This window comes from Typopeltis vanoorti, chromosome 20, assembly GCF_054136105.1.
Source record: "Typopeltis vanoorti isolate ZY-2024b chromosome 20, IOZ_Tvanoo_1.0, whole genome shotgun sequence".
NCBI classification, from domain to species: Eukaryota; Metazoa; Arthropoda; class Arachnida; order Uropygi; family Thelyphonidae; genus Typopeltis; species Typopeltis vanoorti.
In genome coordinates, this window is record NC_143568.1 from 15,819,929 (window position 1) to 15,835,416 (window position 15,488).

The 15,488-nt window shown below is 37.3% G+C and overlaps 2 protein-coding genes across 2 annotated transcripts in view; one reads left to right on the top strand and one right to left on the bottom strand.

The window, feature by feature from the left end:
• The window catches only part of Rab10 (RAS oncogene family member Rab10), a 132,145-nt gene extending 129,093 nt beyond the window's left edge, over positions 1-3,052 (bottom strand). Inside the window, exon 1 of the mRNA XM_090410534.1 lies at positions 2,372-3,052. Coding sequence (XP_090266660.1) covers positions 2,372-2,498 — 127 coding nt within the window. The 5' untranslated portion in view covers positions 2,499-3,052. The remainder of the gene's footprint in view (positions 1-2,371) is intronic.
• Positions 3,053-3,150: 98 nt separating this feature from the next.
• The window catches only part of LOC150095252 (uncharacterized), a 542,725-nt gene continuing 530,387 nt past the window's right edge, over positions 3,151-15,488 (top strand). The window contains exon 1 of the mRNA XM_090410531.1: positions 3,151-3,317. The gene's annotated coding sequence lies outside the window, so the exon portion shown is untranslated. The remainder of the gene's footprint in view (positions 3,318-15,488) is intronic.

The window sequence follows — 15,488 nt, forward strand, 5'->3', positions numbered from 1 at the left end:
CTTTCAATCAATCTGGATATTTCTCCTCACTCTGGTCTATATCACCATAGTTGAAATCACCCATAACAAAAAGTCATCTTTGTAAACAGTCTAATAGTTTAGATTTAATAAACATTTCAGACTAATTTATACACAGTCTAAAAGTAAAAAATAAAAAAAAAATACAACTGAACCCCACCCACAAACTAGTCACACAACTAGATTCATTTATACATTCCTATAAGGTCTCCTTGTGCAAATACTTAGAATATATGCAGTTGTGATTAGCATTCAGACAGGAAGATATCAACCATTAATTTTGTATTAAGTGAAAGAATTATCACTTCCTCCCCCCCCCCCCAAAAAAAAAAAATTGGAGAATAAATGTCTGTTCTCAGAAATGGTTGTAGAACTGATTAATATCCTTATTCTGTAATAATCAGTCTAAAATGCAGATACATAAATTTCTTAACTGAGATATCCTGCACAAACAGCAAGTTTTACAAAAAGAATAAGACCTTAAAGACAACATATCCATAGGACATCTTAGGCATTTGGAGTCCTGTAGAATGTTTTCTCACTTTGTTATACAATACGTTAGAACTAAAAGAAGAAATTATTCTCGTTTTAATTCTTACCCAAGTGTATAAAAATGGTCTACACATGGGGCCCACAGCTGGAGTTTCTTTGAGTGGTAGTTAGTGATACTATGTTTCCTGAGGATGTCTATTTTAAGTATTCAGCACAGTAAAAAGAATAAATAAATAAATTGAATGTATTTTTTTAAAAAAAAAAATCTGCTTTTACCATGTAGTAAACATGACAGTAATATTTAGCATCTTAAATATTCAAGTCCACTAATACCAAAACTATGAAACATTACTCTTGACATCCACTAATGCACAGTTTGTATACAGCTGATAATTATAATACATAACTAAATATTAGCCAAAAGAAATATTTCAATGAACATAAAATAAATGCAGCTGACAGTCACCTTAGGGAATTGACTTCAATATGGTACATTTCATAATGCATTTAGGCAAATTTCTTCATTTAAACAGGAACAGACAAATGACTAGTATTAAAGAAGAGAAAGAGTGGTATATCGAAGTCCTGATCAGGCCACATATGGGCTACTGTGTTCAGATCTGGTCACTAGGATTTGAAGGACATTACAAAAACACTTCGGAGAGAATGCAAAGGTGGTTAACAGAAATAATTTCAGGACTGTGGAGTGTCAATTGTGAGGACAGATTGAAGTTATAATCTGCAGTGAGTGCCAGATAAACAGAGGAATAACTATAATTAAGACATTTAAGCTATTAAGAAGTATTTGTCAAATGGGTGGTAGAACTAAAGGGAAGGAAGAAAACTAGGGGCCCATTTTTGGAAGTTGTGAATAAGGTTGTGAATAATTATTTTATTATAAAGAGACTGCTAGGGAAACAAGGACTGACCGAGGGATACCACATTATCATCCTTTTCTGGAATTCATTCACACTATGTATGCTTACCACCTCCCAAGGTAAGAGCTAATCCAGTCACTCAACTCTGCAGGAGAAAAATCTAGCTCTGAGCCCTTTCCAGACTGCATTCATTCTCAACCTCTACGGATGCCCTCTTTGTACCGTTCCTACCTTCCAGAAAATGAAAAATATCTACTAGTATCCTACATATTCTTTTCAGAAATTTGTAGGCCTATCATATCACTCCTCCTTGCTCATGTTTACCAATGCTGGCAAGTCCACATGCTCTCAATCTGTTCTCGTACGTTCCATAATCCCAAAGAATTAAAACTTTAGTATACAGTGGGTAATGCATGTTTGAAATTCACTGCCTGAATGTGGTGTGAATGAATTTAAAATTCAGGGTTACACCTTCCAAGATGAATCTGTAAACTCTCAAAATCTATCTCAATGAGTACGATTCTAAGCGAATTGAGTAACAAGGTTAATTCAACTGCTGACTAAAATAAGTAAAACAAGAAAACTACCTATGCAAACATACTATCAAAGCAAAGCTTCTGTAGAAATTCTGGAGAAAGACATTAAAGATGACTGTTTTCTAGATTATTTCATTGATGCACAACCAAATAACTTCACAGTACCAAATAAGAGTCAATGTCAAAGTGAAAACTTTCATTTCACTCATATGTAAAATAAAAATAAATGCATTGTATATAATTAAAAAAATAAATAAATAAAATCCGATGCATAACATATACTATTTTATACTTGCAACCTCAGATCCCGAAAAATAACTGAAAATAAAAAGCCTGCAATTTTCACTATATCACAAGGTATAAAAGATTTATTAAAGATCAAACCTGTAAACAAGTACAAAACTTTACAGGTATTATTCATACTTTTATTTAGTTCAAAATACTTACCTATAGTAGATATGAATGTCGGACTGAAGGAGTCATCCGAAAAGCGAAATAAAATGCAGGTCTTCCCGACCCCAGAATCTCCAATCAGAAGTAACTTAAAAAGCAGATCGTATGTTTTCTTCGCCATTTTAATTTCTCAAGATGTTCCACAAAATCAATCACTAAAAAAAAAACTTACGAATAATTTGTGAGCAGAAATAAATAGCACTTAGGATTCTAATTAACTAGGCTTCCGTATTCTTGAGAAGGCGTGGTAGTTGCGATTTTTTATGAGGACAAGGCGAAAACTGCGATTAAAGGGCTGGCTGACTTGAAATCACTTAATGCTCCTCTCAGAAATTGCGTATATTTCGAAAACAGCACTCTTTGAGGAGAGTAATACCTAATTACATTAATAACTCAATTATTACTATTATATTATTCTTAAGCTTTTATTTGCTAAGCCTAATTTATTGTTGAATCAGATATAGCCGCATGAACTTTGTATCGTCATCCATGTGCTAATATCGCAACACTGATCATTTTCACCATGAAACAAACCGGTATAACAATTTTGTTTTTGTTTACAACATTACCTAAAAAACACTAGCACATAAATTGCATTATCCAAATACGGAAAACACGAGGTATCATTAAGAAAATCGGAAGAACGGCGAAGTATAAGTTACAAACACACTCACATCAACTACATTCGACAAATGGCTAAACGTGCCATTTAGTCTCCAGTCCAGTACGCCAGTCTGCGTTTACTGCTAAAATTCATTTCCCGTGACGTCATTTCTTAGCGATAAAGTCGGAAGGATATCCGCTAAATGAATGCCTGTTTCTTAACTACGCAGATTGTCAATCTTTTTTTAAGTAGTGCATGTTCTCAATTGCCTAAGTGTCTCATAACTTGCACAGAAGAAATATAAGGACAATAATCACCATTAATAACGAAATTGCAGTAAGTATCATTCTTCTGAAGTTTTCAAGCTCAATAATGATTAAAATACAGTATAATCTTTCAATGAAATAAAAATTTAGAGAGGTCATGTACCGAATTCAAAAACAACAAGCAAAACATGTCAAAGAAGATAATAAAACAGGAAAGATTCAGGGTGTGAGCAAAAAGGTTACCTTAGGCAGTTGTCTTCGGGCAGACCTGCTCTCCAATTGATTTAATATATACATATATGTATATGCATTTTGTCAGATGCGAGTGCGGTCGTGAAATATCACCCAACAACAGAGCCGGATTTAAGGTTGCTGCTGCTCCTGAGCTATAACTTTTGAGTCCCACTCTACTGAGTGAATTTTAGGTCTAATAACTTTCCAGAATGGGCGAAGAACCTTTATAAAGACTTTAACGTTTCAGCTGAAAGTGAGCTAGCCACTCTCATATAGGACGAAAGGGTTTTCCTTCCTGAAACGGTCATCTTATGAACAGGCAAAGCCGCCAGAAGAACACACACAATACATAGGGCACTACCAGAATACGGATTAACCACCCTATTCGGTCGGATTTCGTTCGAATGCCTGCACGGTTCGATGTGGATCTACGAGTAAAAGTATAACAGGAATGAAGAGGGCTTTCCAGAAACCCTTGTAATGATGTGAAGCCATAAGGTGTGTTCTAATTAATGATGTGATATTCTCTTCTTGTCTAGCTTATGTGTAAATCAGGTCATTCCCAGCATTTTGCCTCAGACCCCCGAATTTTCAAGCAACTGCTAAACACTGAGTAGATGCTTTTTACAAGATTGGGGACTACACAGCATAATACGAATACTTTATTTTCTGAAGTTTTATCTCACTTATCCTACTTTAACAATCATTGGCCCAACCGTGACAGTTAAATCTCCTAAACTACTTGCCCATATCCTTTGAAGGATCAGCAGTTGATGATATAGAAGCTGAGAACTATGAAGAAATATGAGGAAAGAAAACGCACGGGCATATGAAAAAGACAGTAAAAATCGCATTGTCTGATAAGGAAAGAGAGCGACATGAAATTTCTAGTGAACTCCTTAAAGCAAAATAATGTAGTTAGTGACTATGAAACAAACGGGTGTTTTAAAAAAAATAACTCTGGTGATAGAAAACGTTAAAAAAGATTACTTCTTCTTCTTCTTTCGCGTTATTCCCGCTTCCTATGCAGGGTCCGCGTGTTACTTTGATGCGACTACTTGTTAGTACTACTCCCAACCGACCCGTCGCCTGGTCTGCCGCTGGGGGGGGGATATATTTTGACTGTAGAGGTGTATGTTCACGGGGCCGGTTTGCCTGTTTGCGGGATGAAAAACGCCAGATAAACTGGCGGAAAAAACCCTACTGACCGCGCCCAAGACCGGCTAACTTGGCTATGCCTGAGGAAGATCCTCAAATTCCTCACGTCTACAACGGGAATCGAACCTGGGACACTCCTTCCCCAGGCATATGGTTGCGAAGCGCAAAGCCACTAGGCTAACCGCGCGGTGTTAAAAAAGATTACTGCAGTACATAAAAATATGACTCCGGTAACGACTTTTGTTCTCTGAAGACAATTAACAGAACTATTTTAGCCACAACTAAATTTTGGAGATCAGCATGGAGTCAGTTTTCACCCTTTGTCATCAATGGTGGTTGAGTTCATGGCTATCAATGATTTCAAGACTTTGGGAAGAGAGTATGGCAAACAACGTCCACCATTTTATATTCGTAAATGTTAAGTGGCATTTCATTGTCCTAAATAATGTGAGATCTACAATCTGTTTTTTTCTGGTTTGCGACAATAAAAACTGAGTTTGTAAGATGAAAATCCTTTTCTGTGGTTAATGACTGACTAACTCGGGAATAGGCTAAAATATGATATTTTTTTATTCTAGTTGGTGACTAGAATGACGACGACAAGTATTACCCATAACAGTTCTTCTGACAGTCTAAACTCATGGTATCTGAGATATTGTTACGAGGCTACTCAGCCACTGTCTGATATTATTTAAAAGGAGAAGAAATAACATTGTGGTAAAAGAAAAGTACGAAAACAGCCAGAAACTCATATGAATTGATAGCAGTGGTTCTTGGCATAAACGGACATGAATCGTCATGCATTTATTCTTTTACCACAACTATGGCGCAATATAGCTTGGAATGTATATAATTTAACAGATCAAAAAAGTGGCTGAATGGAGCTAAATGATGGGGATAAATCGACCACGATCGGGCTAAATCGACCTCGCCTACTCCCTTATAGGGAGTTGGTGAGGTATTAAGCTCTATCTAACTTTAGAAGAAATTAGTGGGCAGCTCAATCTCCTCTGGTAGTCAATCAGAGATAGATGGCACAAGACTATCAATAATTTTAAGTGGCATCGAATGAAAATATATGACACTATCTCATTTTCCTTAATCCTTACACAATATTTTATTATCTCAAAGAGTGGGTTCTATTGTCGATTTTCTTGAATTTACAGGATGAAAAACTTGAGTTTCCAGAAGAAAAAACCTGCTTGACAATGTCAAATACCAACTAATTCGGGAATGGGGAGAAGAAAAGCGCAGATAAAGTTTCTCTAATCGACGACTAGAATCGAACTTAAGTCATTCTTCGCACGCCTTAGCGCTATGTATGCAAACACTACGTCTACTGAGCTACATAGGCCTCATGATTGAACAGTATATACAAGTATCTGCTGTTTATATCTTAATATAAAAACTAAGTCTATACCCTGTTTTCTTAATAAGGCTGCTTCTTATGAGTAAGCTATGCTTTTGCTGGATTTGTTTGGAACATTGCTCTCAGTGATCAGGATAATAATAGCAATGGAACAATAAGAATACACTCTTCGTTTCTCGTCACTCCATACTACCAATACCACAATATGACGTTTCTGGGCAGCTCAATGTTGTTCAGAATATTAATATAGGCAATGTTATTAGATCTATGGAAATGGCTCAATTGGTGATTAAACGAATCTGAATTATAACATGCAGCGGGTTTATTTTTTTTATTGAACATTCAAGTAAGCGAGTAGAGCCTTATTATCTTTTGAAGTCTTGAGAGCAATTGGATATGGATCTCCTCTCATTATGCAAAAAATTTTGGCTACTATATGGGAAAACATTTTTATGTTTATATATAAACATTTCCCTTAGCTACGGATTACCTTACTCCAGAGGAATGAAGCAAGAATGTTTATTATCTTATAACTGTATATGCAAGTAATTTAGTCTCTTGAAAATCTGCCTGACAGCATGCTTTCCAAACGAACCCACATATAAGCTTTCATCTGAAGATCAACTTACCAAGATATACTAATAATAATATCACACAGCACACAGGCATATGCAGCGATCTGTAGTGCAACATTAAACTCTGTGAAAACGCTGGCTTGTGGGCATACAAATTGAAGTCCATAACTAACTCACCTATCGAATACAAACGTAATTAGGCAACCATCTCGATTGCACCAAAATCTGTAACATGCTCAACTGGATACAACTTTACACACAGAGACACACACATGCACACACTCCAAACATGAACAGAAATAAAAATTGTAGGAGAAACATTCAACAACCTAATAAGTAAGAGGAATATTGGGAACAAGAAGGAAGCATTTTTGCACTTGGTTGGCTTTTCCTGACCACAGATTATTGGTATTAGTGAGACATGACTGAGAGAAGATGATATAGCTAGTGGGATAGAATGTGAAGTGTATAGTGTGTTTAGGAGGGACAGAGAGAAAAGTATGGGGGGGAGTGTTATTGATGATAGCTGATGAACTGCAGCCGAGGAGAATTGAAGTTGAAATGCAGGATAGTAAACAGAGCACATTTGAGGCTATTTGGTGTGAGATTGAGGCTAGTGGAACAAAATATACAGTTGGGTGCTGCTATAGACCAGGTGATGGAATAGATGGTGGACATGGTTTGCATAGACAAATAGATGCAATGAGTGGAAGGAAGGTAATTATTATGGGGATTTCAACTATGGTAAGATTGATTGGAAGGAGGAGAGGACACATCGGAGGAAGGAACTGGATTTTATGCAGTTATCAAGGGATAACTACCTGAGACAGCATGTAATGGAATATACTAGGAGGAACAGATGCAATAAAAAAATGTCACATTAAAAACTAGAATATTCTCAGAAACATAAAGTTCTGTTTTTCCAGATACTTCATGATTTACTGAGATGATTATTTATAATTATCGGTGTGCCATTTATCCTTGTGTTTGGTATGACTTCTTTATAAACAAAGTCTAGCATCACACTTGTTTTATTGTTAGAAGAGAGCAGGCAAGTCTGAAACTCAAAATTTGACTGTAATGAGTATGACCACGTTGCCACCAATGGGTGAAAGTGATCAAAAGGTCTTGACCTGGGAGGTGGCTAAATGTGTGGAATTTTCAATTAAGGACGGGTATATGTGGAATTACCGGGCTGGTAAGTATGGCAAGCTTATGAGATTGCTTGGATCAGTGCCATGGCATGTTAAACTGCAAGGGCTGGATGTTGATAGAGCATGGGTCCTGGGAAGTGGTTAAGGAGCGTTTCAGAGAGGTAATGGCTGACTGCATACTTAGAGTCCGGAGAGTAAATCAAGTGGGAGTTAAATGGATCAATAACACCATTAAGCTTGAGCTGCAAAAAAAAGAAACAATTGTGGATGAAATTTAAGGAGAAAGGTGACCTGCAGGCACAAGAACATTATAAAGTATAGGCCAAAAGGGTAACGAGTGTGGTAAGAAAAGCAAAAGCGGATTATTAAAGGAAATTAGCATGCAAGCTAAACAGAATCCCAAACAGTTTTTTCGATATGCTGCAAGTAAAACAAAAATATATACGGCAGAATGACTTTAAGGAATGCCGATGGTAGGGAGGTAACTGAATCAGTTGATATAGTGGAATTACTGAGCGAGCATTTTGCAAGAGTATATCATCCAGATGGTGATATTGCAGGAATAAAGGAACCAATAGCTTATACGGGAATTGAGGTGAATGAAATGGAGGTGAATAGTATATTACAAAACCTTAATGTGAATGCATCTGTGGGACTGGATAGTATACCAGCTCGGGTCTTACGTGAAGTGGCTAAAGAATTGTCAGTGCACTTCCCCATTTTGTTTAATTTGAGTCTCAAGTCTGGGTAAGTCCCGAGGGGGTGGAAAGAGGGGAAAATAGTTCCACTGCATAAAGGAGGTTCCAAGACTGCTGTTGCAAATTACCGACCAATAAGTATATCAGGAGTCATTGTTAAGGATTTGGAGAAAGTAGTCAAGAGAAAAATACAGGAATGGATAGATGAAAATGGGATACTGTATGGGGGACAGCATGGTTTTGTGAAGGGTAGATCATGCCTCACTAACTTGTTTACGTTTTATAACACAGTGACAGCTGAACTGGATAAGGGTAATGGGTATACAGTGATACTGCTGGACCTTGCTAAGACCATTGACAGGATACCACACGGAATTCTAATCAGTAAAGTGCAGCATATGGGGATGAATATAGGGTTGGCGAGATGGATAGGAGGGTAGTTGATGGAGAGATATCAGAGAGTAGTTTATTCAGGGGTAGAGTTCAATAAACAACCTGTGATTAGTGGTGTACTGCAGGGTTCTGTTCTTGGACCACTACTGTTTAATTTGTTCATTAAGGATATAGGAAAGGATCTGAGAGGAACTGTTCAAATCCTCTCAGATGATGCAAAGTTGGGTAGAGCAATAGTGAATGCACACGATGTCAAAATTTTGCAGGATGATTTAGATAGATTGGAAGACTGGCTAAGGAGAATGGATGTCAATTTAATGTGGCAAAGTGTAAGGTTGTGCGTTTTGGGAATGAAAAGATTAGCAGCAGTATATCACACTGGTGGAACCATATTCCAGGAGACTGATGAGACCATGGATTTGGGAGTGTTGGTGGCTAGGAAGTTGAAGTTTATGGGGTATATCGCAAAAGCGGCTAACTCAGCTCATCAAATCACTTGGTTGCTGAAAAATACTTTAACTAGCAGAGACAAACAGGTTATTGTTCCTCTGTATATCGAGCCTTGATAAGACCCCATCTAGACAACTGTGCTCAGATATGGGCGCCAGGGTTTCTTCTTGATGGGGAGGAGGTGAAGAGGATCCAGAGATGAGTGACCAAGATGATAGCAGGTCTATGAAATGAACCTTGTGAGAACAGGTTGAAGATTTGTAGATTGCAGAAATTGGTTGATAGGTGGAAAAGGGGTGATATGATTGAGACATTGAAATTATTGACGGGTGTCTATTAGATTAATTCAGAGGATATTTTTCAGAACAGGACTGTTGGTGGGAGGATTAAGGACCATCCATGGAAACTGGATAAGAGTGTGGTTAGCAAGGGGGTTAGAACTAGGTTTTTTACTTGGAGAGTGGTGAATGAGTGGAATAAGCTTCCAGAGTCTGTTGTGGGTGTCATGACTGTGAATAAGTTCAAGGCAAATTATGATAGATACTGTGTGGATGTTGAATAGTTGTTCTTGACATGATGTTTAGGGCCTCTCTTGATGAGTCTAAAGACTCCTTGTAGTTGGCCGTTTGGATATGTTCATAATAATAATGGACATATCCAAAAGCAACATTGTAATACAAGTAATTGTAAATGATCATTATAATAAGCTTTTCCAGATATAACTTCACTTCACGGGATACAAATTACTGCTGAAACTCCTATCATCACGTACTTCAGCTTATCTTGTCTGAATCTGCAATATACTTCTGCTTATTAACTTCAAGAAAATACTCCATTTTCTCACATCAACGCATCCATCCTTATGCTTTGTATATGCATCTACACAACTGCATACACTTACACAAGCTACTCAGTTTTCAGTGGGGTCTCCTCCACAAGAGTAGATGCACCAGACCGGATATCGACATACTATGGAGACTGTCGCTCAACATCGTACACGTTACAATAAAGCATCGCAAATACCGACTCAGGGAATTCAATCTTTGCCTCTTTAATTCAATTCAATTCAATTAGTACCCTCCAGGTATCTTGAAATACACACATTTGGCATATCCTGAAAGCAAAGGGATAATCTCATACGCCAACAACACTCTCTAGCACTTGTAACTAGACAAACAGCCATGAAGACATTAGGCTTGGTACTTAAACCTGATATCTTCATGATCGAGTGAATGAGCAATATAACAGTCAAAACTTACATATGAAACTATACATTCGACTGTTTTCGAATATTAAGCAAACAGTGTTATCACTACAGAGAACAAGATACTGGATTTTAGCCGAATACAGCATAGAGTAAACCCAAAGGGCGCTCTCTTCTGGACAAGAGAACACGAACTTCCTTATATAGCCGAGAATATATATATATATATATATATATATATATATATATATATATATATATATATATATATATATATATATATATATATATATATATATATATATATATATATATATATATATATATATATATATAAAATAAGTTTAATGACTATTACCGAGAGAAAAGATGGCAAGATATATTTAACAAGATACTACTAGTTTACTAGTTTCGTTACAAGAACATCATCAGGTATCATACTCAAAGAAATATATAAAAAATTACAGAGACTTAAAATTGTATTAACAGAACAAGTGAAAAACAGTAGCATGTTTGAAAAAATGCAAGTATGAGTTCCATACAAACGAATACTACGCGCTGTCGCGAGTGCGCCAGTACTGAACAGAAGCAACGTGTGCGTCCGAGAGATTGTAACTCAGGCTGTTGTTGATATGAGAGGAATCTAGAGAAATTTCTGTTGCATTTTTTCAAACATGCTACTGTTTTTCACTTGTTCTGTTAATACAATTTTAAGTCTCTGTAATTTTTTATATATTTCTTTGAGTATGATACCTGATGATGTTCTTGTAACGAAACTAGTAAACTAGTAAACTAGTAGTATCGTGTTAAATATATCTTGCCATCTTTTCTCTCGGTAATAGTCATTAAACTTATTTTATAATATTCCTACCGAGTAAAAATGAATTCTCCTAATATATATATATATATGTATGTATATATATATATATATATATATATATATATATATATATATATATATGTATGTATATATATATATATATATATATATATATATATATATATATATATATGTATGTATATATATATATATATATATATATATATATATATATTTATTTAGTTATATTGATAAGAATGGGGTGTAATACTAATATATTGATATATTTATATATTAAATATATATATATATATATATATATACACTATCTCCCAATAATTGTCTGGACATCCCCTGTGATTTGAAGTTATGGAAGTTTCCAAGTTTGTTATTAACATAAACACAGGTGCACAGATAGTAGGAAGTAGTATTTCATCATAGAAGTTGAATACAAGTGGTGTGGCAACACGACATGAATTGAGTAACTTCAAGAGAGGTGTCATCGTGGACTATCACCTTGGTGGCATATCCATACGTGCTATTGCCACTCAACTGGAGCATCGAATTCAACGGTTGGCGATGCGATCAACAAATGGAGAACGTTCTGGCATCACTGGTGCAAGAAAACACCCAGGGGGCCGCTGCCAAAAATGACTGACAGGAAAAGAATGGTGTTAAAACGGATGGCATGCAACCGGCTACAACAGGCCGTGATGAGTTCCACAGCGGCACACAAGCCGAACATCACAACGAAGAAGGCGGCTGGTCTGGCCTGGTTGCAAGGAGCACATGAACGGACAACTGACCAGTGGAAAAAGGTACTCTGAGGTTCATCTGTTTCCAGTCTGATGGCAGGGTGTGGAGGCAGCCTGGTGAATGCTTGTTAACACAATGTATTGTACCCACAGTAAAGTTTGGTGGTAGAGGAGTAATGGTGTGGGGTGCATTCAACTAGTTTGGACTGAGACCACTGGTCGTTGTCCGTGGTCCCATGAAGGCAGATCAGTAACTTGATATTCTGGATAATCAGGTGCTGCGTACACTGTGGAGTTTTTAATGGAACGGACCTGTGTTAATATCAAGACAACAAATTCCCATGCCACAAAGCTGCAGCTGTTATGGAATGGTATGAAGAGATGGGTGTTAAACGACTTACCTGGCCTGTGCAGAGTTCTGACCCGAACCCATCAAACAGTGGGAAGAATTGGAACGGTGATTGAAGTCCAGAGCAGCACATCCTCGATCTTTCGCTGAACTCAGTGCTGCTTTGATGGAAGAAGGGAGGCAGATTCCACCTGATGTCTGCCGCACATTAGTGGAAAGCCTTCCTCAAAGGGTGGGAGGTGACCAAAGCAAAGGCGGACATTCCCGATATTAGGGTTCGCCTGCTGGTATCAATTGTAAATTGCTAAAGTGCCCAGACAGTTATTGGTAGATTGTGTGTGTGTGTGTGTGTGTGTGTGTGTGTGTGTGTGTGTGTGTGTGTGTGTGTGTGTGTGTGTGTGTGTGTGTGTGTGTGTGTGTGTGTGTGTGTGTGTGTGTGTGTGTGTGTGTGTGTGTGTGTGTGTGTGTGTGTGTGTAGAAGCGCGAACCATGCAATGTATACTCTTTCGTTCAAAAAAAAAAAAATGTTTACAACTATTCAATTCAAAGCCATATTTGAAACGTTTTTCCACTGCAGCAATGAAGGTGACTAACTTTATCTTATAGGGAGGGTAGGTTTTTTGTTTTGTTTTTTTCCCTGCTGCAAAACACAAAGTAGTCTGAAAACAAAACTGGAGGTAGCAATAATATAATAATATTAGTAAGAATGACTTGTCTGTAAACTTTCATCCGTACGTAATATAAATCAAATAAATAATAAAGTACGTAAAGTACGTACGTAAATAAATGAAGTGCGTAATATGAAATTCAAAATTATAGTGTTCTCGGTTGTTGCAGATATTTTCAATCGCAAGCTTTGTTTGCTCACACTTGGATAAAGGATTAAACTAAATTTATTATACTGTACAATGTTAGTTATGAGGATCAGCTGAAGGAGTGTGGACTGCAGAGTTTAGTCGATAGAAGAAGGAGGGGTGATATGATTGAGACTTTTAAACTGTTGAGAGGTGGTTACAGGGTTGACACTGGGGAGTTCTTTCGCTTAGTTGAACAGCGGGAAGGAGTCATGACAAGGGGCCATCCCTGGAAGTTACGAAAGGAAACCGTGAGAAAGAGGGTGAGGAGTGATTTCTTTGCATGGAGGGTGGTTGAACCATGGAATACATTGCCTGATGGAGTGGTGAGAGCGAGAACGGTCAATGCATTTAAGGAGTAGTGTGATAGACTTTGTGTTTCCTAGGAGGCACCTCCCTCGATGAGTCTTTGGACTCCATGGAAGTCTGAATAATAATAATAATAATAATAATATATGGTCCTTTACGTATAAAATCTGTAAGAATGCAATGTAATTCTCGATCTTAACTGTCATTTTCCTTAATAGAATGAAGCATAATATCTGTTTGATTAATTATCTGGTTTAATACCACCTCACTTGATATGCACCACATATAACAACTTCAAATAGCATATATCCCTGTCATTATATCCAACTATTTTCAGTCCTGGATGCCGATTTATGAACTGTGAATTGATAGCCAGAATAGTGTTCATTTACTTCAACTATGTGCTTCTGAAGTTACACCCCCACTTGGCGCATAATCATGGAATTTTTCAAAATTAGCGAACTTTGAATACAGATTCTTGTTATATTTCTATGATCAAGTTGTTTTAACTCTAGTATGCTTTGCATTAAATATGCCGTCATCAATCTTTCATACTGAGTAGAGAAATCAAACAATCATATTTTATTTTATTATTATTATTATTATTATTATTATTATTATTATTATTATTATTATTATTATTATTATTATTATTATTATTTCGGGCGACTCCAGGAGTCCTTAGACTCATCGAGGGATGAGTCTAAGTCTAAACATCATGTCCACACAACTATGCGATTTCATTCTCACAGTATCTATCATACCTTGCCTTGAACTCGTTCACCGTCATAGCACCCACAACAGACTCTGGGAGTTTATTCCACTCATTTACCACTCTAAAAGTAAAGAACCCAGCTCTAACACCCCTGCTAACCACACTCTTGCCCAGCTTCCATAGGTGTCCCCTAGTTCTCCCACCACAAGTCCTGATCTCAAAAATATCCTCTTAATTAATCCTATAGAATCCCTTTAGCAATTTGAATGTCTCAATCATATCTCCCCTCCTCCGCCTATCAACTAGTTTCTGCAACCCACAAATCTTCAACCTGTTCTCATATGGTTCATTCCATAGACCTGTTATCATCTTAGTCACTCGCCTCTGGATCCTCTCCACCTCCTCCCCATCAAGAAGGAACCGAGGTGACCAAATCTGGGCACAGTAGTCGAGATGAGGTCTTATCAAGGCTCGGTACAGAGGTACAATAACTTGCTTGTCTCTGCTCGTCAAGATATTTTTCAACAACCAAGTGAGTTGATGAGCTGATTTAGCTACTTTTGCAATGTGCTCCCTAAACTTCATCTCCCTATCCACCAACACTCCCAAGTCCCTGGCCTCATCAATCTCTTGGAGTACAGTTCCACCAATGTGGTATACTGCTGCTAATCTTTTCACCCCAAAATGCATAACCTTACATTTTGTCACATTAAATTGACATCCATTCTCCTTAGCCCAGAACTCCAATCTATCCAAGTCATCCTGCAAGACTTTGACATCTTCTGCATTCACTATTGCCCTACCCAACTTTGCATCATCAGCGAACAAATGAATTGTTACACGTAGATCCTTCCCTATATCGTTAATGACAGATTAAACAGCAGTGGTCCAAGAACAGAACCCTGTGGCACACCACTAGTCACAGGCCGTCTTTTGGACCCTACTCCTGAATAAACTACTCTTTGATATCTCTCCATCAACCAACCACCTATCCACCTCACCAATCCTATATCCATTCCCATATGTTGTAGTTTACGGATTAGTATTCCATGTGGTATCCTGTCAAACGCCTTTGCCATATCCAGCAGTATCACTGTAAACCCATTTCCCTTATCCAGTTCAGCCGTCACCTTGTTATAAAACTTGAGCAATTTACTGAAGCATGATCTACCCTTCACAAAGCCATGCTGTCCCCTGTACAGTA